This window comes from Phaethon aethereus (genome assembly GCF_964289735.1).
Source record: "Phaethon aethereus genome assembly, chromosome: 4".
Taxonomy (NCBI): domain Eukaryota; kingdom Metazoa; phylum Chordata; class Aves; order Phaethontiformes; family Phaethontidae; genus Phaethon; species Phaethon aethereus.
The window spans coordinates 68,667,304-68,694,620 of NC_138578.1; the positions used below are offsets into that span (position 1 = coordinate 68,667,304).

General features: G+C 36.4%; 1 protein-coding gene across 5 annotated transcripts in view; it reads right to left on the bottom strand.

Moving 5' to 3' along the window:
- Positions 1-689: 689 nt before the first annotated feature.
- Positions 690-27,317, bottom strand: part of CPEB2 (cytoplasmic polyadenylation element binding protein 2) — a gene marked incomplete at its 5' end in the record, with an annotated part of 53,000 nt that continues 26,372 nt past the window's right edge. For 3 of the 5 annotated variants that reach the window (XM_081998863.1, XM_081998862.1, XM_081998864.1), the window contains 6 exons: positions 690-1,201; positions 5,699-5,880; positions 7,676-7,790; positions 8,087-8,205; positions 16,418-16,507; positions 18,138-18,308. In XM_081998863.1, the coding sequence (XP_081854989.1) occupies positions 974-1,201; positions 5,699-5,880; positions 7,676-7,790; positions 8,087-8,205; positions 16,418-16,507; positions 18,138-18,308 (905 nt within the window). In that variant the 3' untranslated portion in view covers positions 690-973. Of the gene's footprint in view, positions 1,202-5,698; positions 5,881-7,675; positions 7,791-8,086; positions 8,206-16,417; positions 16,508-18,137; positions 18,309-22,000; positions 22,025-27,317 lie in introns of all 5 variants that reach the window. The other 2 variants (XM_081998861.1, XM_081998860.1) reach the window with 1 other exon arrangement.

Consider the following 27,317-nt stretch of genomic DNA (forward strand, 5'->3'; position numbering starts at 1 on the left):
ACCAGGTCACAAAATGGCTGCACTTTCTAGTCTAAAACTAATTTGCATATTGTACACATGTAGGACATTTTGTTACTTCAGTCACAATAATGCATGCAAGTTTGTTTTTTGTAACAAATTTTGTAAATTTGCTCATGCTACCTAGTTTCAAGAGAGCCTTTTTTGAACATTTGCAATAACTCACCTCTTGTTAATTAATAGTTCTAGTGCATGCATATGGTGTATACAGGTAAGTAAACATGCAATTTTTTCACATTCTAAAACTATGGCAGTTTAGGCCATATTGTGCTGCCTGCATTTAATCTGTAATGCAGTGTGTCTTAAACGTTTCAATCCCGTATTAATAGGTGGCATTACACATAACACCTATATAGCAGCAAAGCTAATACAGCTTGTGATTAAAAATGTTTAAAAATAGCTAATAAATCAGATTATCTTGAGGTATTATTTCTTGCAAGTCAAAATGGAGAGCAAAAAATCAACCCTAATTTTTAGTTTATGTATACACTGAAAATAGCAACAACAATAAAAATAAGCTTTTTGTAGCAGACATATTCCATCTTCACTATTTTGCTACCTTTGGTAAATTACTGGGGCAGATCTTGAAGTTAAAAACCCATGTTTAGAAATAAGTGCACGCTTCACCCACTAAATATAGCAGCAGACTGTGTGCCCCTACGCAAAAACATTCTCATATCTAGTTTTAACTTTACATATAAAAATAACTTGGAGAAAATACAAAAAAACATTTTATTTTAACATGAAAATATCACAAAAATCAGTAAGCCTGAGATGTAGGGTTTTGGTGAAAAACAAGAGGCTTGTAGTGTTTTGGCTGCTGATAAAGATGCATGTATTGATAGCTGGGGTGAAAAGCAGAAGAATGCACTTATTTCTTCTGCATGTCAGTATCTTCAAACACAGTAAGCCACATGCACCCTTCTTTCCTTATGTAGATGCTGGTTCACCATGTTTAATTCCAGCGGAAGTGGATCTGACGTGGGCGGTCAGCCCCCTCCTTTACCAATGGCTTATGGAATTCACGTCCTGCACGGGAGTGGATGTTTGCCCAACAAAACTCACAGTAATACTGCAGGCAAGTAACATTGGCACAAAAGAAAGGAGCAAACTTTCCACCGCATCGTGCACCCTGGCATTCATCACACATCTGGTCATCCAACACATATGGCTTTACCTCCACCTGTTGGAGTAAAACAGAAACAATTCTAGTTAATACCTATTCCTACTTTAATTTATATGACATTCAAGTTTTTCTGGTTAAAAAAAAAAATCGTCTGACATCAGACATATTAATGCCTTTATCTAATAATCAGTTATTACTGTTTATCTTTTATCAGCTACTGATCTATCCATGCAGTAAGCAGGAGACTTCAAGGCAGACCTTTAGAAGTACATTATGTATGTAATAAATAGCTACATCAGAACCTCCCCTTCATTTATTCTGGAAGGATGTTCTTGGCAAATGGTAATAGGGAAGTATGTGTGGAAAACAAGCAAACAAGCCGAAAGGTCTCCCAACTAATTTCATCAGCTCCCAAATGTACCCCAACATGACATCCAGCTCTATACTGTTGAGCAAAAAATAACTGAACATACAAGAATTTAACCATTTATATATTAACCTTTTTTAAAAACAACCATAAGTCTCTGCATGTACTACTTTTGTGTGCAAATGAAAAGTACTTTCTGCAGGCTGGAATACAGATCTTTTAGCACTCCTCCTCCCTGTAAATTCACTCCCTATTTCTGAAATATGGTAAAAATTGAGAGCTACAGATTTTGGTCATCTATTACTTGCCCTTTTTGTGGCTTTGAGCTGTACAGATATTTGTAGTCAACGTATTTCTGAAAATACTTTTAAAAGACCATTTTGCAAGTCTACAGACTGCTAGAAACACCTGTCTTACACAGCTTCTTTCTCCCAAACTTGTTTGACTGCCAGAGTGGAAAAGTGGCAGGAGTCCAGTGGTAAACTTGCATTATGTCTTTGCGTAACTGAACTATTACAGACTGCAATCAGACAGGAAGAACTTCATGATAAAACACAAAACGAGTTCAGTCCATCATTAAGGAACGTATTGTTGTCTTCCACATTTTCCTCACTTTTAAATATATTATCTTCTGCCTTTTGTTGGCAAAAAAAGGTATTCCAGTTCATACTAAAACTCACTGCTGTAAGAGATTTTTTTTCTGAGATACTACTACCCAAGAAGAGTATTACATACAGACATTGACTTTATGTACTATACTCAGACAGAATATGTCTGAAATAATAAGAACTTTTAAGATGCTATTTCTTCCATGTGTCTCCAGAGAAAAAAAATTAACACATACAGCTACCCACCCAAAAGTTTTACAGCAGAATAGTCTTCATGTTCTTAGCTTCAGAAAGTAGAGGTCATACTTGACATGTCAAACGCATCCATGTTTGAAATACAGTATGCTTCCAGTAATCTATATTCAGTACAAGCTCTATTTCTTACTTCACTACAACAACCTGCCTTATCACAAGTTACACTCAAACTTTCCAATAAACAGCTACCTTATGCAGTAACTGTGTCCATGGTTCAAAATCACTGAAAGCATGAAGCAGCATATATTTCAAGCTTCGGTGCATTAATGCACCAAGATCGGTATGAAGATCATTTCAAATGTATTAGAGAAACACATTGAGGAATGGAAGTACATGAAGTGGATGTAGACTGCTGGCATGTGAAAGTTAAAAACATTTTAAGGAATTGTGTGGAGCTGAAACTCCAAACGAGTTTCAAGGAAATGTTTGGAGCTGAGCTTTCATATATGATAAAACAGGACGAGGAGCACTTTACTGAGGAAAAAATCTGTTAGAGAAACTAAACATATCTATACATCAAAAGAACAGGAGAGAAGCTGCAGAGTACATAGGTAAGGAAGAATTTAAGATGACAGAAATGTATGTTAAGCAACTGTGATGCTAAGATTTCCAATTAAGGTAGGAAAAGGTATGCGCAAAAAATACTATAAATCTTTGAACTAAAGCTCAGAAGGATAAACCGGTGAACTGCAAAATTTAGCAATGAAAAAAGACTTTTACACAGACAAAACTGGTTATGAAAAGAATGTGAAAGGACAGCAGACCTACAGAAACTGGATGTAACTGGTATAGAAAGGCCATGCTAAGGTAAAGGGTAGGAGAACAGCCTACCTTTAAGATTTCAGTGAAATATGTAATACAGCACTTTATCATCCAGGATACATACACATCTCACATGAAGGTAGTACCTGAAGTAGGACTACCTTCCTCATTTATGAAAACAGTGGTTTACAGATTCATACAAATTGCTTGCTCGTCTATAAATCAGCAGTAATCCTGATTTCAAAATATTTTCAGAGCCTAAAAAGGCATTAATGTATTGACTCCACGGAGCAAAAACATATTTCTGAAAATAGCTTTTTTCATACTTTCAGAAACAGCTAAGAGTTAAGTTGCTCCCCAGAAAGAGGCTGTTCTCTATTACTCCTCAGTAAGGCAAATAACTGGGTTGTATAAATATATATATAAAATTATATAAATAAGAAGGACCGGCCATATGATTTGATTAGAGAAGGTAATTTTAAAAAATAAAGATTAAAAACACGCTGAAATAAACAAAGAAGTTCCTAAACCTTCCCCATCACGATGTTTAAAGACAAATTTATTAAAATACTTAAATTTGGCATTGCTGTATTTTGCAAGTGAAACACCTCAGGAGCAGCACACATTTTTAAAAATAAGAAAAAAACAAGGATGCTAATAAAAATGCCCAAAATTCCAGATTTAAGAGAATGATTAAGTAAAAAAAATTGATTTTCAAGAAGAAAAGCAATAGTAAAGAACGAACACAAATTATAACAATCAAAAAAGACACTGTGAGAATTCAGATATTTAAAGAGAAAGCCTAGATAGAACTCCATTCCCTCTCCCCAGCAAACTCTCCTGCCCATGAACAGCTGTATACAGATACTAATTACATTTGTTTCTTCCTTTTTTTTTTTTTTTTTTTTTTTTTGGTAATAGTGATTGAAGAAATCATTTGACTACTGTTTTTCTGAATTAAGTTGCATGGCTATAACTCAAATGCTGTGCTTCTGGAATCTAGTATTTGGGGTAGATTTTGTGGTTTTGGTTTTTTTCCTGTCCAAGCTCCAAGCAGGCACATGCCCGTTGTTTTACTGGAGAGTCACTGCCCTTCCCTCTTTAAGTATTTCAGTGTTATGTCACACGTTAACAAGTTATATCCCTTTCTCTGCAAACAACAAGCTCTGCCATTTCAGATGCCATCCAAAAAGCCCTTAAAATCTCAGGTGACCAACCATAAAAAAACAAAACTAACCTACTTGGAAGTGCAGCCTGCAAAGGCAGGTTCATGTTTTCCTTTTTTTTATGAGATGGCACTGCCAGTCTACCATATACTCCTCTACTGCCAAGGACACTTCCATGGGAAGAGGAAGACCAAGATATAAATATCACTAGTTTACAGCATTCAAGTCCACATTTCCCACCTTTGAGGGAGAACTAGTTTGGAAGGGACCCAATTGTCCACCTCTAATTTTAAAGTTAGGTCACTTTACAGCCAAAGGGTTCCTGAAACACACTAAGCTATACATGATTCTGAAGCTAAATGACCCATTTCAGATTTCCTTAGAAGGAGTTCTGGAGTTACTCCCATTTTGTCCAAATACTCAGATGCAAGTTGATTAATAATTTTATTTGCCTTCACACAGTCACAATGTCAAGGCCATTTTCAAAATCATCTGCAAGTCACAAGGACAGCAATCCCACCGGCAAAATGCAGCCGTCACATCTTAATGTGAAGCCTAGTTCACTGCCCATATTCAGACCCACTCATCCTCTGGAAAGGACCGTGTTTGGGGATTTCAGCTCACTAGGCAACTGGTACCTGAGAGACAGATGTAAAGCTGTATTACTCTGCCATTTGTTGAAAGGAGAGAATTGCATGCTACCTCCCTACAGCAGACTTTTGTTAACTGTACTACTTTTTTTTTTCCTCCATGTCTTTGATCTGTAGAGGAGACTGGACCTTGAACTACTTTACTTACTCAATCCTTCTTCCTCTAAGACCTTATTTTTTATTATTCAAAGAACATCTATTAATACCAGTGACTACCTCTGCAGTTCTTGACATCAAAACCAGTGACACTTAAAACTGACAGAATAAGACATTTTGTATTTTAGGTGTTGAGCTTGATTTGTTTTCTGAAGTGCTGAGCACTTACAATTGTGGCTCAAATTAAAGGGCAGCTGCAAATACAGAGCTAATCTGAAACCAATGAATACTAGAGTTTCCTGAGATTACAGAGGAATTATCACAGTATTTGGTTTCATTACAACAAGGGAGAGAAAAAGATTTTCAAGCCCTTTGCCCATACCCAACAGAACCAGGAACTCCAGAATGGAAAGAGCATATGGTCTAACATATGTCCAAGGAACAAACTGCTGCTTTGTGGAATGCCTGTTGTTCATTTGAGGGCATTCACAGTTTAACTCTTGGAACTAGTGGAGTTACAGGAATACTAAAAGAAATGTAGAAGCTGTCATGAAGGGCAATCGAATGCAATGCTACCACACCCTGAGAAGTTCCTTTGTAGATCCTCACTCTCATATTTATTTATTTTTTTACATATCTGTAGAACTTACTCGTTTATCGATATCGCCATGTTGAAGTTGAACAAACCGAGCACTGATGGCAGCAATGTAACTCTGCTGATTGGAAAAAGCAACACGTCCAGCACCTTTTGGGTATTTCAGCTCAGGGTCAGTATCAATTCCTGCGTAACAAACTCCACCATAGAGACGGTCCATGATCATAGCCAATTCCACTATTAAGAAACAAAATAATGTAGATTTAAACTGTCACATTACAAACTTTATAAAATATGCTTGTTTTTAAAAATACTAGAAAAGTTAATTTTAATTATTAATTTTGCAACAGCCGATGTAACAGTAATAGCAAGAAATAGAAAAACATATTAAATAAGCTATGAAATACTCAGCAGACAGATCTTTCACACTGTGGGTACATACATCCAAGAAACAATGGAACTGTAAGTCCTTGCAGTCCTTCACAACCTGGAACTGAAATTCCAAGGCAGTTTTCTTCAGGGTATTACAGCAAAAGACTTTTTGGGCAGGCATGGAATGTAAGCTGTATAAAATAGATCCACATGCCACAAATTCCTTGGTACATGTTCTCTGGCTGTCCTAATGCTCTATGTCCTACTTGAATTTAAAGATGTAGTTGGCATCTTTTCATCAGCCACACAGAATGTGATTATCTCTACAGTGTTACACTTACCATAGAAACTGAAGTTCATAGAAACAAAAATCTCAAATTTTACAGATCAAGTATTTTACCAAGCCTCTATTAAGATTTTATTCTAAATTCAGTTTTGGAATTAATTTAGGTGGAAAATACTATTTTTTTTCAGAATTAGTATCCTCTGTATTAGAGTATAAAGGTGTCAGCAGTTGTTGATGTTCAATAGTTTGAAAAATCTCCTGAAGTTTTACTGCTTTTCTGAAGGCATGATTCTTATTTCACAATGCTATAAAAATTTCACCTTCACATATACAAGGCATTTGAAAGCTAAGCATAAGAATGCATCCATTAAATTTATCACAGACATTCAGCACAGTAATCTGGAGTATTTGGACTGAATTTAAAGAAAAAGTGATCTGCAGTTGGAACATACTGTGTTTATGCTCATTTACAGAGCTGGTACTACAGTCAAAAGTAGAGTCGTAAAAGTAAAATAACAGAAAAGCTTGAGCATTGCAAGTCCAAGGTAGAAAAAAAAAAGATTTTTTTACACCCCAAATTTGCACTATCACTCATGGTTCTCCTACATCTTCCATCTGAAACCTCATATTTCTGTAAGAATAAAATGCTTCCACTTCCAACATTCACTTCAACCTACTTACTGGAAGGCCACCATAAAATACTGTAAAAGGCTACTGCAGTCAATCTCACAAAGCAGACTGTCCAGGTTGTAGATCAACTATTCCAAAGCTACAGAAACGTTTAATTTTTCCTTCATGCACTCCAGCAAGTGTCCTAGAAAGAGTCCTGCAATCTCATATACTGTTCTGCCATACAGACTGTGCTAGCTCTCTGAACTTCTGCCTTTTTTTCCTCTATTCCTACTCCTTCAAGTATTCATCACCTGTGTTTTTGCTTTGTCCATCTTAGCAAGAGTAACTGCAACCTGATAGTACTAGAGTAGCTAATGTACAATGACAAGCAAGTACAAATAGAGCTCCACATATTCATGGGGCATGGCAGAGAAGTTTTCATAGCATTATTTTAAAAACAAACTCTTCCATGACATAGTTTACACTACAGTTTTGCTAATATGATCAAAATCAGCTTTAGACATGTAAGTTTCCAGTAAATCTTAACAATGAACAGTGATTTGTGGCCAAAGCCAGATGAAAACAGTTACTAAAGAAATGTAAGAATATTGTACTGTGGTTATAACTATCATGACAGTCTTCTATTTATATGCATATATCTATATCTATATCTATTCACACATAACTATAAAAAAGTATGCATGGTTCAAATTATTCCCAATAATCTCCTAACTTTTAAAAATAGCCACAGATTACACTCACCAGCTCTTAATGGTCTAGGGACTCCTCCAACAAAAATTGTTTTTCGAGGATCAAGCGGCTGGGAACCATCCATCACAAAGTCACTATCACTTAGATTCCAGGGACGGATCTGAACCTATTGAATTGGGAAAGAAAACAGTATGCTACTTTTAAGTTTCACTACATGGTGGATATATGTTCATCAGCCTTCATAACTGTCAAACAGTCATAACCCCATTAGTTTAGCATGTCTAGGTGCTCTGTTTTAATCCTATTAGTTCAAAACACTACAATTTTAAAATCATCCAACTGTTCCAGATGTTGAGCTCTGCCAACAGTAGTTTACTTTTGATTATTTTCATCATCATCATTTCAAATGTAGCTTTAGACAGATGGCAGCTATAGCCTGCAGGCCATCTACTGTTTACTTACTGGCTTGTCCTTGATAGTAGGACTGGAAACACATAGATAGAGCTTTCCATCTTCTTCAATGCAGGCGTCAATCAAGGCCTGAACAGAACTCTCTTCTTGGAACAGGAGGAACGCATAACCTAGAAAAAAAACCCCCAAACTGATTTTTTTTTCCTCTTATCTTTATTTTTTCTTAATCATCTTTGACAGTGACTTTTCCACACAAATGTGTTTACTCCAAAAGTAAAAGAAAGTCAAATCAATTCTTGGTTATTAGTCACCTTCTTTTAACTATGCACTACTTTGCCATGATCAACAGACCCAGGCAAATACTTTCATCCTTAAAATAATTGTCAAAAGAGACTAATAACCAAATAAAAGCAAACATGTCTGCTCTATCATGCACTGGAAGTCTAGGCTGAGCATAATTCATTGGCAGCAACGGACATTATACAATGAAAATCCGACTTGGCAAAATGGACTAATCTCTATTCTAGAGATTAGATCAAAGTACTCTGTTACATAAGCAACCCAGCAAACCTCCCAAACAGTACAAAAATAGGAATTAAAATGCTTATTTAATGCTACAGTAAAAAAAAACCCAACAAACCAACAGCCAGACAAGCAAAGAACCTCACACGTTAGAATACTTTAACAGTTACAGTATAATGATATATACAAAACTTGTTACTTCACAGATGCCCGATAGCACAATCAGGGTTGTATTCTGAAATGAACTTTAAAAGGACCATAAATCCACATTGCTTTCTCTATGGATTACTACCAAGTGTGGAATTTTCACATGAAGTTATGTTTTATTACTTGGATAGAAAAGTAAATGCTGAAGCAGCTGCTCTAGAGCAGGCTTGGCAAGAGGGAATGTGGCTGCTTTACCAAGCCTTTTGGAAATGATACTGTTTTTCTGAGAGGTGCTAGTTAACCACTGGCAATTTCTTATTGCAAAGACACAGCGTAGGTCATCAAAGCAAAGACAGTAGGGTGCATTTTGAAAAGCATTAAAGAATCAATGTGTTAAGAAGAACATAAGATTAGAGCAACAAATTCTTGACTGATTTTAGATATATGGGAACAAAAGCAGGATTTAAAGAAAAAGCTGTAAGGCCTATACTGGTCTTTCTAATAACTTGCACCTCATTTTTTACCCTTCATACCACAGTTCTATCACAGCTACCTACAAGGGACACATGACACGGTTTTAGATATTCTGTATTTTTATGTAAATCTTAGTTTAGAATCTTAACAAATATGCCATAGGGAATCTTTGGGCTTTGGCTGAAGCACCTCCTTGTGAAGTCCGTTTTTCATTGCTAAACAGTATTTTTTCGTGACAACCTATTTAACTTAAGCTTAATTAGTAATTACTTAGCTTCACAATCTGTTTTAATGGGGATATCTTTCAGTATTTATCTTAGAATTTAAAATCCACGTATTACTTATGCAAAACTTATTCCCTGAATGAGGGCATGTGCAGACTGGCACGGGTAAGTGAGACCAGACCCACGTAACTGTCCTCACTTGTGTGGAAGCCAGGCACACATATTGCTGTTTGAATGGAGAGCTCAGTACAAGAATGACAGGAGTGCAAAAACTTGATTAAACAAAGGGAGGGCTAAATGCACATGATACCGACTAAGGGATCAGGCATACAAAGCAAGGCTCACAGCCAGAAGCAAGTAAAGTGTTTTGCCAGATGCTGATTTTCCATTGGTTCTTATCTTAAAGCAAATCAGGGGTACTGCCATATAGCTCTCGATACATAAAGATGGTCAGTGTCTCCAATGATCTACCACCCACATGGTATGTCCACATAGCTATTATATAGCTGTACATCCACAGTTATTAACATGCTTAACTGTGGCAGCTTGTATTTGAATTCTCTATCTTTTTACAAGAACTTGATGAGGGATCAATTAGGAATACTATATCCTATCACACCTGAAATAAAAGCAATATCAAAATTATACATTAATACTGCTTTCTCAATGTTATCTGCAAAACATGTACTCATGTCTGGGTTCATCCCGCTTAATTTTGAGCTCCAGACAGGCTTGTGTCATGAACCTAGCTGTACTACTCCCCTTCTGAAGACACAGAGAAAGCTCAAGTATAGCCTGTACTATCAAATTGGTCTGACTGTAGTTTTGCTCCACAGCTCTAGTGCTTCAATGATTTACAATTCATCTAGCCTGGTGGAAAATAATCAGTTCTTCTGGTAAAGAAACATGGATAGAGAATATAATTTGCTCAGGTCCCACATTTTATAGCCATATACACATACAGGCAATCCCTTCCAAAGAATGCCAGACTTGCACAGTTTGCAAACACACCACTCTCCATCACTTGCCCTGAACCAGGGTGCATTTCCTGACACAAATCAATTATACATTAGCTGTGGATTTCTCCAAAGAACACCAGTTATTTGGTAACCGGCCTATGTTCATTAGCTAGAAAGTGCTTGCAGAGGGAAATTACTCTCTTATCTCAGGTATTTCATTTAGACATCATAAATCAGGGCTTGTCTTGTTACTACAGCTACCACATAGAATCATTGCAGTTGGAAAATACCTTTAAGAGCATGAAGTCCAACTGTTAACCTAGCACTGCCAAGTCCAACACTAAAACATGTCCCTAAGCACCACATCTACATGTCTTTTAAATACCTTCAGGGATGGTGACTCAACCACTTCCAGGGTTGAGGTTGTTGCAATGCTTGACAACCCTTTCCGTGAAGAAATTGTTCCTAATATGCTATCTAAACCTCCCCTAGCACAACTTGAGGCCATTTCCTCTTGTCCTATCGCTGGCTACCTGGGAGCAGAGACTGACACCCCCTCGCTACAACCTCCTTTCAGCTAGTTAAGAGAGTGATAAGTTCTTCCCTCAGCCTTCTTTTCTCCAGACTGAACAACCCCAAGTAGTGCTTTCTCCCAAGTAACTAGTGATAGAACGAGAGGAAATGACCTCAAGTTTTGCCAGGGGAGGTTTATACTAAATATTAGGAAAAATTTCTTTAGTGAGAAGAGTGGTCAAGCATTGGAACAGGCTGCCCAGGGAGGTGGTGGAGTCACCATCACTAAAGTGTTCAAAAAATGTGCAGACGTGGCACTTCAGGACATGGTTTAGTATACATGTTGGTTGTTGAATTACAGTTGGACTTGATGATCTTAGAGGTCTTTTCCAACCTTCATGATTCTGTGATACTGAACTCCAGTTCCCTCAGACGCTCCTTATAAGACTTGGGCTCTAGACCCTTCACCAGCTTCATTGCCCTTCTCTGGACACGCTCCAGCAACTCAACATCCTTCTTGTAGTGAGGGACCCAAAACAACACAGGATTCGAGGTGCGGCCTCACCACCGCTGAGTACAAGGGCACGATTGCTTCCTAACTCCTGCTGGCCGCACTATTTCTGATACAACATGCCAACAACTGTATGGCACAAACTTTATTCTGATCCCTTTCTGCTTTCTCAATAGGTGCTTTTATTGGGTGATTTTCCACCTCAAGATACATAACTCATGAACTACTGTGGATGATTAATGTCTGCAAAGCTAGTATGGTGGTGGAAAGTTATGTGCACAAGTATGATGAAAAAGATAAGTGCCTAACTAGTCTTTTTGAAGTAGTACTGAACTAAAATTACCATGTGTGATAGAAAGCACATGTCATAGTGAAGGACAGTGGGGATGTAGGGTGAAGAACAGGAGGTGTTTTACTGTACTACAAAACAGCTTAATTCCCTGGTTTCTTGGGTTTTTGATATACCACATCAGTCATTTAACTTTAGAAGCTTCTCACCCAATAGCAACGCAAGTCTGTTTACAACAGAAAAGCAAAGCTACTCTAATGTTTTTCTTTGAAGCTGCTTCATACCTTTGGGTCATAGGTACACCAACAGTAGCAGGTCATGATCAGATATTACTTGCCACAAGACAAAGCTTGTACTTTTTGTACACATTTCACAAGGTGAAAAGTATTAGATGAAACAGAGTCTTATAAAAATTTCTTGTTCATGTGCACCTCTATCAGAATTTATGCCTACTGTGGGAGACAAAGTTTAGGTAAATCCTGTTAATCACTTAACTAAATTCCTCTGCATAACACTGGAACTATTACTAATATTCCTATTTTCAAAGGCAACCAGTGTGGGTGACTTTGATAATACTTTTTCTCAAAAAATTACCTGAAATAATAACCAAATATCTCCAGAAATGATAATTGGTTTTAGAACTACATGCCCTGATATCTAAAGATACTGGTTATAATCATCCTTACTCTGAGATGACATCTCTCTCACTCAAACAAGACCAAGAAATTAAGTATTTTTTTCTTTTTAATGTACTGGGTCAGTCAGCACTGGAAACACAAAGTCCATCAGATAAATTTGAACTAGCTACATTACCAAATTAAATTTTCCCAAGAATTAAAAAACAACCACCCCAAAACTATCAACAACCCCCCTTCCTCCAATCTATACACAGAATCAGTGTTTTATTTTTTTCTATTTATTACATAAAGAAGAAACCAAAAGCAAAGCATTCTAGACTAGATTAACACTGGTAGCTAACACAATTTTCTGAGCGAGGTATACTGTATTTCATACTAATATGGAAGTTTATCAAAAGGAGAAAGGACAGTTCTTCTGCTATGCATACTCTGTGTGGAAATCAGAGAGCAGCAGCTCTATCAAACTCCAGTTAACTCCTATCACTGGTGGCTTAGAGGAGGAGTCAAGAAAATCAGTGCGAGCCAGCATGTCCATATTGACTGTCCATGCCAGTCAGTACAGCTCTATTTTGTTTTGGAGTTGGTTCCTCTACTGTCCTGACAGACTCTCCCCAGAGGAGACTAAATGGCGTCAGTGCAATTCTTGCTCACAGAATGTTGTGCCTTAGCTTAAATCAGAAAGAATCAATGTAAACTGCAGGTCAAGATAGACAATGGATCTACATTTCATGATGGGAATAATTCACATTTGGGAAGGAAACACAACATTTAATCTATTCCTCTTTAAAGAGATCTCATCACCATATTAATTAAATTTAATCTTTAAAACATAAATCTTTCACTCGTTCAGCTTAGTAATCTTTGATGGAGAATTAACTCCAAAGTACACTTGAAGTGAAAAAATGCTGGCTGACACAATTGTAATGTAGCTCAGGCACTTTTGAGTAGGGGCGGAGCAGGATTCACTTCAAGATCCAAACACCTACTTCCTTATTTCTGCAGTGACTGTGTTTAAGCTCCTACTGTAGTACAGAGATACAGTTAACGTAGTCAGTGGTGTATGGACAGTTACTCAGCTGACCAGGTGGGACACAGAGGCGTCCAGCACCATTTATCCTCTATAGGACTTTACCTAGCCTTCAGCTGGTGCTCCAGAATGGTGTGGGGCTTCAATAGGTGCCATGACACATCTCCCGGGCCTGTGTAAATCTTTTAGATATCTTCAGTCTGGGTAAATGAATCATGGTCAATGTGCTTATGTTACGGTGACCTGAATAGCCCTCTATACTCTACTGACTGTATTGGCCAGATTCCTATTGATTAAAGGAAGCTTAGACACTAATCACACATGAAGACACCTACAGTTACTTGCCTGAATCCAGAGTTCAGTCCTACCCAGTGTGATCAAATAAGCTGATAACAAGTTAAACAGAACTTGGATGGACCTGGGGTTTTGCTTCTTAAACTAGAAACAGAACATTTTCAAGCTAATTTTTTCAGTCAGTTCTAAATTAGCAGTTAAGAACCTTGAATAAATGAACCTACTGCACAACTATTGTGATAGAAGGCAACAGAAACACCCAGACAATTACAAAAGGCTGAGGATACTGTCCTGTTTAAATCAGATTATCCTCTGTTTGATACGGACTGTAAATAGTACAGAGCACACAAACAACTGTGCGTATTTTGAAAGGCTTTCTTTGGATTGGCATATCCTCATGGCACCATTTGAGAGCTTCATTATCATAAGAAGGAGTCCTCACCTCAGCAAGTTGCTTTGGACATGTGTATTATTTCATAAATACGTATATTTGCCAACTATGTAATAACACAAGTTATGATAAACAGTGGCAAGTCAGAAAGGAAGGAATTCTCCATTATAGTTGGCAGATCACTTACAGAATTTGTACTTTGATCTCATCAGAGTAATTTTTTTCTGCTTCAGAACAGAGTTTCCTTGTAAAAGTAGCATGAAGTTTTTAAAATTCGTGTTTTCTTCAGGCCTAATTTTGCGGTGAACCAATACCAAATGTAGTTAGTTAAAAACAAGCAGTTGTTTTTTCTCAGGAGGCAACCAGCCTTGATGGAACAGGACACTTTTTGCATTTGTTCAAGCAAGGAAATATTTATTATGAACTTGGCCTTCCCTCAGGACTTTCTGTAAGCAGACAGCCTGAAAGGAACCACAGCATGGAAAACTGAACAAGAGGAAAAAAAAAAAAGCAGGCTGTATCTCTTCACCATAGAGAAGACTATTACGTAAATCAGCCCCGAACTGGATAATTCTGAGATGTCTTTGGAAAGTAATACTATGTCAAGTCTCTAATGAGACTAAACAAACAAAAATATATACACTGAACTGACTCCACGCAGAGGAACAAATTAGAAATTGGAGATTAGAAGTAAAAAACCAACCCACAACTCCTTGGGCTAATATAGTATATATTTCTAAATTGATAATTACTGGCTAATCTCAAAGCTTTCTTAGTAATTAGCCTATCTTAGCAGTTTCAGACATCTTATTAAGTATATCTACACACGGTTCTTGCCTGCACATGCAAGTAATACTTAAGACAAATTTTTAAGGAATTCTTCTACAAAATAATCATGGACCATATCTATTGCACTGAAAAAAACAGATACAAACACAGTAATATTCAGCAGTTAATAGTAAGCTATATTTCTAGAGTATCTACAAAGAGAAATCTATACTATATTTTAAATGTGTAAGGCTCTATTACAAACCAATATTGAATAAGGTAGTAAACTGAAAATTAGAATGAAGTTTTAAGACTGAAGACCAGTAAGGGCTATTAAATTTCAAATAAGGATCAGTTAGTCATGGGAAATCAACTCAACACTTAGTTTGCAACTGTTTCCTGAATTAATCAGATCAACAGACTGAAGTTCTTCTATCTGGATTATCTGCTTTTAAGAAACTCTGCTTACAATACAGATTTAAAAAAATTTTTTTTTACTGTGGTAATTATAAATATTCCAACTATATCAGAAGGCTTTATTAAATGAGGAAGTCTGGAAATATATCCTTAAGATGTTCAGATGCTGAGACAGGACTATGTCCTTGAAAATGAATGCCAGAATCCATGCCTTTCAGGTAAGAATATATTACATCTTCCCTCTTCTATATATTCATCACAGACTTTGAGAGATGCATCTTCCTCAAAGACTTCCTCAAGAATTTCTCTTGGTAATTTATGAAGAGAGATGCACTCCTTAGGATAATCAAATTTAACTTGACAGTAGCTTTTTGTATCAGGCTGACAATCAAAAAAGCCGAAGTCTCTTTGTCTTAGAATTTCCATGTAATGTCCATAAATACTATTCAAATACTTTCAATTCCTTTTCCCACTCTTTAGAGGACCATCTGGGATAATAATACTGTCTTTTCTCCAGCACAGATGGTCAGATAAATAAATGAAGAATCAGTTTATAAATGCACTATGCCTACTTTTCTCCCTTCCAGGGAAGGAATTCCTTCCAGGGAAGGAATTGCTGCATTCTCTAAAAAATGAATCATCTCTGCATTGCTTTCATGTCTGGATCAGGTTTTTGCATTTATTTTGCATGTACCAATACCTGATTGTACATGTACAGAGATACGCTACGTAATTTAATTACTCACTGTACAGAATGGCTTTTCCAACACTTTGTAAGTGACATTAAAAAACCTAGTCTAACAGCAACACTATAAATAGTTAATCAATATTTAATAATTTCTCCAAAAAGACAGTGCTTTACTAGGAAGTTCACATCCTAAAACTGAAATAAACATAACATTGATCATCTTGATCAGATACCTAAATGCGTCCTGACACATACAACTATATACTACTGATCTGATATACGGAAAATCAGAATACGGAAGATTCTTCAGGAGCCCAGCATTGAACCAGGCACAATACCAAAACACCACCCTCAGGTTTTAGAGTTGATACGTTAAGGAACCATGTCTGAACCTGCATTTGAAACTGCAGAATTAACTGTTCACAGGGATTGTGATTTATACCCGTTGGAAAAAGATGAGACAGTTTCCCAGGGTAAGATGTACAATCAGTGGCAGGTCAACACCTTCCAACTCTCTTACCTTTTGGTGGAAAATAGGACTTGCTTTCTGCTTTGTGAGGCCAGTCGACTACCAAAGGCCCAAATCTTCTGAAGCTAGCAGTAATTTCATCTAAAAACAGGTGTAATAGTTGCAATTAAAATAAATGACATAACTCAATGAAAAAGTACTATCAAGCAAAGATCTTTGTTTCTAGCAAAGGTTGACATTTCATGGAAAAAAAGGAACAAAATTTCTGACTTTCATGAATGAAGAACTTAAAATAGATACATCTTCCAAAGCGTTAATATTTACACAGTGTCTTTCTGGTGATTTTACACTTACGTTTCTTTTTTATTGCTTAATAACAGTAGTATTTCAGAAGCATATGGGCAGCTAAAGGAATTGGTGAAAACGGGTATGGTACTTCCTTAAATTCAGGATCTGGTTTGAATGCAATCAGAACAATTTACTGTTTAGTGAGGTAAGGTTCAGAGCTTTGTAGGTAGATATTCATATAGTAAGTACCACCACAATTAGCATGCTAGCAGTTTCCAGCAGATACCATGCACAGATCAGGCACAGAAACTCAAAATTGCCTATTTAGGAGCGTGTCAAACGTAACCATGAATAGTCCTATTGCAAGATCTATTACACCCTTGCACAACTTCATGATGTCTTTCTATCCTAGCCACTCCTTCCTGTCATTACCTGTAAGAACCTTGCCATGAGGAAAAAATTAAACCACCCTAAATTCTACAAGAGCAATAACTCATCAAACACCAAAATGCTCCATTTCTTTCAGTCACATCCTGCCATTAGCATATAAGCAGGCAGGAAAGAAAGAAAAGATACTTCCATGTGTCTGTCTTTAGCATCTATATTAAAGGCAACAGTGCACATTCGAATTAGAAGCTGAAGTGCATCAAAAAAAGCTGAAGTATATTAAAATAAATCCCTTAGTACATTGCAGGAAAGCATCACAGTGAAGATGAAACCAAAATATCATCTTTCCATATCTGAAAGTTAATTAACCACAGTCAGGTTGTTTGGTTTGCAAGTTACTCTAGGACTACAATGAACTTTGTAAAGGGACTTCTGTTTGCATTACAAGCTAGCATGTAATTTACATTTATCTGCACAGGAGAAACATAGTATTAAACAGCACAATCACTTCAAATCAGCACTACAGTACAAAGCAATTCCAACTGCCTCACACAGCAGCCTGAGCTTCTGTGGTACTTTCTATGTTCAACGCATCACAGAGCACTCTGCCACTTGACCTTCCTCTGCCTTAGTTTCTGTATTTATGAACAAGAATAATATTAACCCTTCTAAACCACTTCTGAGATCTTCAGGTAATAGTAAAGTAGAGTCTGAAATTCAATTACTAATACAAGTTTTCTATGAATAGAGAATAAAGTAGGCACAGAGAGGGCTAAGATGTATTTGAAAGAAATATGCATCCCCATACCACTGCAAGGTAAGCAGAAGCATGAATTCCAGGCATCACATGCAACTCTATGATCTGCAAGTGCAGAATCAGAGACAACTGAACCATCTCAAAACCCAAAGAGATAGATGACATCAAATGATATTAAGCTCAATATATCTATCAACTCTTACAAAAAATATATATAGGTGTAGCCTTTTACACATTATTTTAGCGGGTGGACTATTTCTACGACTTCATTTAGGTTTTTCAACATCTCTCTTTCTCTCTCCCTCCAAACTTAGTTTGCTTAGTATTCAGGCAGCTCACCTTCATCAATATCTGGTGGAAGACCTCCAACAAACACTTTCCGAGAAAAACGCTCAATTCTTTCTCCGTTCTGATGAGCTGAATAGCAGGTAGGTGAATTCAGAACTCCAACTTGATCGCTATGACCATCGTCCAGCAAACCATCATCTATTGGGAAGAGGGAAGAACGGCCTTAAAAAGAAAAGATAACAACATACATTAAAATAATTTTGTGGCATTACATGGTTATGTAATTTTAGGGAATGGGGAATAGCAGTCTGGAAAGTAAAAATGAAAATACCAAGATATTAGAAAAGTGCACATTAGTTTAAAGAAAAATTAAATGAAAAATGTATTAAACTTCAAAAGGGAAATTCAAGATTGCAAGCTGCAATCACTCTAAGCATAGTACTTCATACTAGATTATATTGCAGCTACTCTGCTGCATCCAGTAGGAAAGTAGTAATTTGTTTTTAAATAAAGGGTCTTATTTATGAAGAGATCACATTAAGGACTGCTTAAGTGAGTTTCATTAGTCTGCCTTTGGTTTAGCTTCAAGTTAAATAGGTAACTTCCATCTCCTGAATGACTACTACATGTCTAAAAATCTTACACTTTAATTGAACACAGGGAAATGGAAAAAGCAGGTACACAGTAATAAGTTTCAAACAGGTATGTCATCTCTTTTAAAGGTATCTGATGCTGATAATGTAAGAACAGATTTAATTTCTAAGAAAGCAAAAGAGAATTTTAATCAATGTGCAAAATGTAACACTGAAAAAATGAGTTACAGTGCTGATTTATCCTTCTCGCTCTCAAATTTCCCACAGTTTTGGAGGGAAGCCTTGTGGTGGTTCCTAACATGTAGCAATCCGCAGTAAAATTATAGTTGCCCTGAAAAGCAAGTGTAAAATCTGAGAAGTCCACAGGATGGCTTTGCAAATGCAAAGTGACCAAAACAGACGTATAGATGGTGGGGGGAGTGAAAACATGGTAATTCCGTCCCATTTATTTCCCCCCGTATCATATTTACAAATTTTAGAGAACTCCAAAATGAAAAGACTTGGAAGGGCAGGATATGCATCTGGGCTTGTTCAAACTTTCACTGCTTTAGATTAGCAATATAAAGATTAACGACAGTTTCAAATTCAGAAGTCAGTCTTTTAAGTGCAAAAAGCACAAAAAGAAACACTTTTGTGAAGCAAAATAAATACCGCACATCACTGTTTCTTCTGAAGTGCAATTTCTCCTGTTTCACTTATTGTTAATTATTCATTAATTCAACTGCTTTCCAAAAACAAGTAAGCAAACAAAACAAAAAAACCAACCTAGCACAACCACCTTCCTTTGGGAAGCAAGTTAATTTTCCATCTCAAATAGCCAACTTCTTCACCCACTGCAAATCCATATGCAGGAGCAGTAAGTCCCTGACAGCTGAGTCTGCACTACCTTACCAGGAGATCACCTGAGAATCAAATGCTTCAGGACAAGGCTGGAGAACAGACAGCAGGCATGATGACCAATGACCTATATCTTGTGGTAATGCCTAATGACTCTGACTGGGTATCTAAATCCGTAATAAAAATACAGTATATAAAAATTGCCAAATGAAAACACAAGACGATAGAAAATAATTAAACATAATAAAATGTCACGAAGATCACAAAATACAAGCAGGACCACAGGACTTACTAAGAAACAAAGACAATAACTACAGCATCTTTATGGTGGCATTTTACATTTATGTCTTAAGTAGGCACCTGATGGAGAGGAGAACAGCAAATGCAGAAAGCTGCAGCAGGCTCCTCCTTTCTGTTAGGAATGGTGGTGTGTGTGTTTGAGACTACGACTAGCGGGGAGCACGTGATGGCGTCCTTGCTTGCTATCATAAGGATGCCTTCACCAGCTAGATAAGAGATCAGGAGAGTGTCTTTAAAAGTGGAAGCAAGTAGCTTGTGCCCAGTGGGGCAGAACAGTGAGGAAGCAAGGGAGAAACAGAAAGTTAACACAGTTGGAAGAAGCAGCCAGGCAGATTCTTCTTGTAAATAATCTGTTTAGACATAAGAGGAACAAGATCACGCTATGAAGACTGCAGCAACTGGGTAAGGTGGATGTGAGTTTCAGTTATGGACGCTAGTAAGACTGATTGGATCTTAAAGATGTATATGAAGAAGTGGTAAGATTTGGTTACACAATCAATTAAGGGGGATAAAACAATGCATTTCTGAGTTCCTGGTGTGAATGATGGAGGAGACGAAACTGTAATCATAGCGATAGTGAAAGGAAAAAGTGGCTAAAGGAAGAAATAAGACTCAAATTGGAAGACCTCACAGGAAACTGCAGAAGTGGAAATTTTAAGAATTTTCATTAATATATGAGAGTTATTCTTAACATCTTAAATCTAAAATGACTGTAATTCAACTGGATTATCTTTATAAAAAGCACACACATTTGCTCTTTACGTCTGCAAGTCTCTCTACTGCAGGAAAAAAGAAACTAAGTGACTTAAAAATATGCCAGTTTTAACAAACTTGTTGGCATTAGAATATTGCCACAAAAGCATTTAAGTGTGGGTTTTGTTTTGTGTTTTTTTTTTTGTTTAAAAAAACCCCAACACCACAATTTATACTTAAAAAAGGTGTCTCTTCAGAGCATGAAATTATGTTTTTGAGTTTCCCTAAAAGTACTTCTCAGACAATTCAATTTCTGTCTTACAATATACACAAGTATATAGGGAAAAAAAAAAATCAAAGAATAATCCTCAGAATAATTTATTTTTTACTCACAGATCATTGTTAAAATCTAAGAACAAAAAGAATCTAAGGCTCTCTTCCCAGTACAAATTAAACCGTCAGAACATGTTCTGAAGTGATACTACAGAGATCAGTTTTACTTTCATGTGGGTAGAGGTTTGCCAAAGGCACTGTGCTCCTCAGAGAGCTAAGACGACATAGAGAACAACGGATTGACACATTTAGAGTAACATGCTCTATATGACTCCCAATACTTTCTTCTCCCTCCTCTTCACTTTTAAATGTCTCTCAGATGAAAAGCACAGAAAGGTAATTTGCTAGGCTTTCACATTTTTCCCCGATGACTGTGAATTAAAAGGACAAGTCCTTTTAAACACTTGTTTCTTTTTGTTTTATGGCAGTGAAAAGAACTAAGCAGAATCTGCCAGGAATCATCAAAACATGATTGTACTGTTACAAATGCTGACCATGATCTAGATCATCACTCCTTTCTACGTCAAGACTACCAAGCAACTGGTTAGGAACCAATGCAGAGATCAAGAGAGAGAGACATGAACTAATGTGTATGTTGTGAATACTGGAAGCTGTCAAAGATCTTGATGTTTTTGCTACACACTTCAAATAGCCTTTATAACAACCGCAGGTCACATTCTTATATAGCTGAATCAGCATAGCTTTTCCAAGGTCAGTCAGCATATATTGGCTTATACTATTTCCAAGAGCTGTCTACTAGATTTCTTGCTAAGTTTATGGAAGGCTTTCAGTTTTTACTCTGTACACTGTTACTTACACAGAAGCAAAAGAAGATGAGTTAGAAGAACAGCTAGCAAACTGTATACTTTTAAAGGGGGCAATGACTGCAAGCAGTAGCCATTAGTATGAACTAAATTACGATTAGAACTACAGCGTTTTAACTGATTAAAGGATTTGCAATTCAAACTCTGAAAAGAGATCAATCATCGTAACAATCCAGACTGCACCCTTCCTTCCCTCACAATCCTCCATCTCTCCCCCAAACTAAGACAACATGCAGGTAGGGATTTATAATCAACAATATGGATTAATTAATTGTAATGATCAGTAACAGCTCAATCAGAATTAATTGCACTGTAACAAACAGAAGTGAATTACCTCGTCTTCGCCCATAACTCCTCGCTGCATGCAAACAAAGGACAATTGTAAAATGACAAATAACTGTATCATTCCCACATATTAAAATATTTAAGATACAAAGAACTATGTGGGTAAGTGATAAGTAAAAATCTGCATCGGTACTTGCTACTGACAATTGTAGATGAGAATGCATTAAACTGAACACTCACTGAAATACCACGCTATTTTACTACTAAATTGACATTAGCACCAGCTATAAAGAACGTACTTTAAAATATTTCAAAGTGTCTTTACACTTGAGCTTAACTTCATGTTAACTATGGATCCATAAATTATGCTAACTTTGTAATTCATCCTCACAAACGTGATTACGTGATTCGCATCTTACACAAGTGTCTAACACACCATGTACTGAAACTGTAAAAAGGAAAATATTACTTTAAAAAGCATGTAGCAAGCATTAAATTAATCACAGAAACATCCTGGTCCATGGAACAGTTTGTACAGTCCTTTACAGTGACAATACAAATGCTATAAGCCGTGACCTTCCTTTTTCATGAAAAGACCTAGCAGAAAATTAACCGCAAGGTTTTGTTTGAAACAAGAGTCCTTGTGGTAGCAAACAAAAATCAGGGCACAAGTCACAAGAAATACCATTGTATCAAAAATATTGCACAAAGGCAAAGCAACAATTTCTGACAGACTACAAGTAAATCCAAGATTTTCCTAACTTTTGAGTTTTGTAAGATTCTTAAAGTGATCATGCTTATAGATACAGTTCAGAAGACCTTGCTGATTGCTTCTCTGCCTGAAGGCTAGGAAACTAAAAATAGACAGATTACTAATACAAAAACTATTAAGCTGTGTGTAATTTCTTAGTTACGTTTCCACAAAGTATTTTCAATTCCTTTTTCACAGACTTTGTATCTGAGAAAGATTACTTTAATCATTACAGCATTGTAGTTAAATTTCCAAATAGAAAACATTACTATAAACCATAATGTTATAGCAACATTTATGAGCAAAGATTCCTCTGCCTCAAGCATTATTGTTTTGATTTTACTAGAACTCCTTACGTACATCTCTCCTAAAAAGCAGCTGTGGTTCTGGGACATTGAAACACATGCAGCCTCATAAACTCGGTGATTTGTAAATGTCATTCACTGTTCTGTTCTCATATTATTAAATACTTACACCCTGGTACCTCCCATTCGCCCGGGATTTTTCAAAATTTTAGTAAGTATAATTTTTTTTGTTGTTCTTCTCATGATCCTTTCCTACTAGGAATTCCGCGGATGGCTTATGGAAATCTGAAAATCTCTCTCCTTGTTTTTCCTCCCTTAAAACTGTTGATTTTTTACACAACAGTCATCATATTCCTATCCAACTTGCACTGAACTCACTTTCAAATTTATTTTCTTTGATCTGAAAGAATTACTGTTGATAAGAACAGTCTTTTGCTTAAAGTTTGTCAGATCCTCCAGCTCTCTACTAGAAAGTCAAACCAGAAAAGCACACTTTCCGAAGGAGGCTTGGGTATCTAACCAAGTGGAAACACCTAATTTCAGATTTCCCACATCCAAATAGAATCCACAAAACATGTGTTCTTCCATGTGATTAGTTCTCTCATTAGTTGCTGCTGCACAGGGAGACTAATGCCGAACTTTAGACTTGTTTTCCTCTGAAGTCAGGCACTCAGGAGGCATGCAGTTCTGTGTCAGCGTTGCAGCATGTACAAATCTCTTCTGACTCTCAGCCAAAGTGACTTCCCACATAGCATTAACAGTGGCATCACTAAGCCCTCATCTAACGCCCCTGTATCCCTTTTTTTTTGTTCTTCCACAATAAAACTAGAGTAACCACAGAAAATTCAAGTGCATCACACCCATAGCAGTGACTGCAGTGCCATGTTCTCTCATTATCAAAGAATAATATACAAGTGCATATTAACAAGCAGCTTTTAGCACAAGCTTTAGTAATTTTTCTTCTCTTCTGCCACTTCTGCTGCTTTCTGCCACCAAACCAGGTCTGCTATTTTCTTACATTTTCATAGTTAAGACAAGCTGATATGAAGCATAAAAATATGTTGTTACAGAACACCTGAACTGTTTTTCTTTGTGCGTTTAAAAATAAGCAACAACAGTTTTAAGGGTTATTAAAATGCTAAAAAAACCCCAATGCAACTTAACTTGAAAAGGTAGTTACTGCACTATTTTATATATATGGAAATTCCAAAGATATACCAAGATGTATTCTTTGCTCAGCAAATCAGAGAAAATGGGAAAATAACCGTACTTAATGTTGTCACATTATTTACTTTACTTGTACAGCAAACTCTGTTCCCTGATATTTATCTGTCTTGTCCATTTAGATTGCAAATTAGTTTGGGCAGGGATTTCTGCCACTTTGAATCTAGAAAAACATGATCCTATTCTTAGACAATCTGTAAGCACTGCTGCAGTAAATGTGATCATTAACACTAAAATGTATGGTTTTGCAAAAGTCGTTATTTTTTTATATTTTTATCCAGACCACAGTGGTTATAGTATAGATGAAGTGTTTTAATAACAGTAAGTACAAAGTCTTACCGTTACTAAAAATATGATGTTAAAGCAAACATATCCTATCTTCATGAAACTTGAGTATTTAAATCTCTCCACTTTACATATATATATAAAAAACTTTTCTTTCAAAGGCCAGATACTACTTGTGAAAAGTTCCACTGAATCAAACTTTTAGTACATTGTAAGCAATGAAATTATTCTTTGTGAAGATACTAGATAAATCAGAAATATTTCTCTATTTATTATAATAGTATGTACGTAATGTTTTACACCTTTCAGGGCACACATCCTTACAGAGCGTGTGGTCTTTATAAAAATACACATTACATATATTTAATTATACATTTAGCTTTATATATATGTATTTAATGTATACAGCTACATAATTGGTCATTCAGCTTTGAGAAGAGAAGGCTCCAGGGAGACCTTATTGCAGCCTTCCAGTACTTAAAGGGGCCTTAGAAGAAAGATGGAGACAGACTTTTTAGCAGGGCGTGTTGCGATAGGACAAGGGGTAATGGTTTTAAACAAAAAGAAGGTAGATTCAGACCAGATATAAGGAAGAAATTTTTCAAAATGCGAGTGGTGAAATCCTGGCACAGGTTGCCCAGAGAGGCGGTAGATGCCCCATCCCTGGAAACATTGAAGGTCAGGTTGGATGGGGCCTTGAGCAACCTGATCTAGCTGAAGATGTCCCTGCTCATTGCAGGGGTGTAGGACTAGATGACCTTTAAAGGTCCCTTTGAACTCAAATTATTCTGCGATTCTATGATAATTAGTACATATGTTTACATAAATAATTGCAGGGGAGACAGCCCTTTCGGGAAGGCCACACACTGTAGGTAAATAATTGACTGACAGCAACAAAAAAGGAGCAATTCTTCCTTCAATCCTGAACTTGTTCAAAGAATAAGTCATACAGAAATGTTTTTTGTACCTTTTAGTCTATAAAGCTGGATATCTTAATTAGCCCAAAACTCTGAGAGATTTCAAATGAGTGAGAAAGTGCAACAGATACACTGTTATTCTAGAAAATATAAATTAGGAGACATATACAAGAAGTATGATGATGTCCAATAAAAACAAAATCCAATAACTTTGGAACATTAAGTGTGCTGTATATACAACACAGACATTCCCTTACAGTTAAACCTTCTCTTTCTATACCCCTGAAGTTGCATACTAATAAGGCTTAAACATGTCAAAAAAATTAATACCTGCCTTTCTGCAACTTAGATCAGCTCAGAAACAGAAGTAGCAGAGACAGAAGTATATACAGTTTTTGTGCACGTTTATCTAACATCACACAATACAACTTTGTACGTTATGTGAGCAATGCTATCACACAGATAGTAACTATATAATTTCTATTTTACTCAGACATTTATTTCAAATATGTACCAGAGATCAAATATGGATGCATTTAAATAACTGAATGACTGAACTGAATTAAAAATATTATGTTGTACAACAGGAAAAACTAGTAGTCAAGCTTCCTATAAAGATAACTATGAAAATTTATGATAGAAAGTAAGATAAAATACTATTTGTCCCTAACATTCCTGATTTAATGATCAAATGTTAACAGTGAAGTAATAACACCTTTTTCATTAATACTTGTCATTGAAAGAAATCCATAAACAATTACGGCAAAAATTTCCCAAGAGTCTAGACTAAAGGAGGTAGGTGCCTAATTCCCATTTTATTCTATCGGAGGGAGGTAGGTGCCTAATTCCCATTTTATTCTATCGGAGATGGGTGCCTAAATTCTATTAAGATTTCTTTAGAAATCATATCTTTATAGATTTTAAGGCTGAAAGAGATTGTTATGATCATTCAAATTTGGCATGCCTAATGGACTACAGAAACTCATTTAGCAATTCCTGTATAGGAAGTTTAATAACTTCTGTTTGAAGTAAAATACCTTTCTTAGAAGGACAACGAGCTATAGTATCTTTAAGATGGAAAGTCCATTACTCCCTTGCTAAACTAATCAAATGGTGAAATGTGTTTCAACAGCCATTAAAAAAATTCAATGCACTGAAACTATAAAAGGGGGGGAACCCTATAATGGGGAAAAAAACACCCTACACCCCAACAAATTGGACTCTTGCATTATTACTTGCTACAGAAAGGTTCTCTCTGAGATAAGTTGACAATTAAAGATGTACTCAGGTAAACCCATTCCAAAGTATCTTTTTTTGACTTTTGAGAGATAACAGTTATTAAAAATCCATTGCTTTTTTTACAACTTTTGCTGATACAGATATATAATTATCAACTATATAATTTATTAAAACAGATAAATCATCTTTCCTTTGGTTCATTTCATTAATTTAAACAATGACAACTGTAAATATTAGGTACAGTTCAGTAAGTACCCTTTAAATGATCTGGAAAAGAGCTATCGTTTAAGAAGAGGAAAAAGTAACTAAAAATAAGTTTTATCTAGAAGTGCTTAGTCTTAAAAGGGTTGAGGAATTCCAGCCTGGTTCATGTCAGAACCTTACAGGGATCCAGAGATACCAGTCCACTGAAATCAAGCCAACTAAAATCCAGTGAGGGTCATGATCTAGTGTGAAGTATTAGGGCACACATAGATCCTTTAAAATGTTGGTGCTTTTCTTTCATGAAGGTCTGGTATTCTTGCTCGTCCTCCTAGCAACTACAACACTTACTGAGAAAGTAAGGGACAAATGTGAGTCTCTGGATTACCAAGTCTCCTCCTCCCTATTCCTCCCTCCAGGGTACCAATTACAGGAATACAGGGA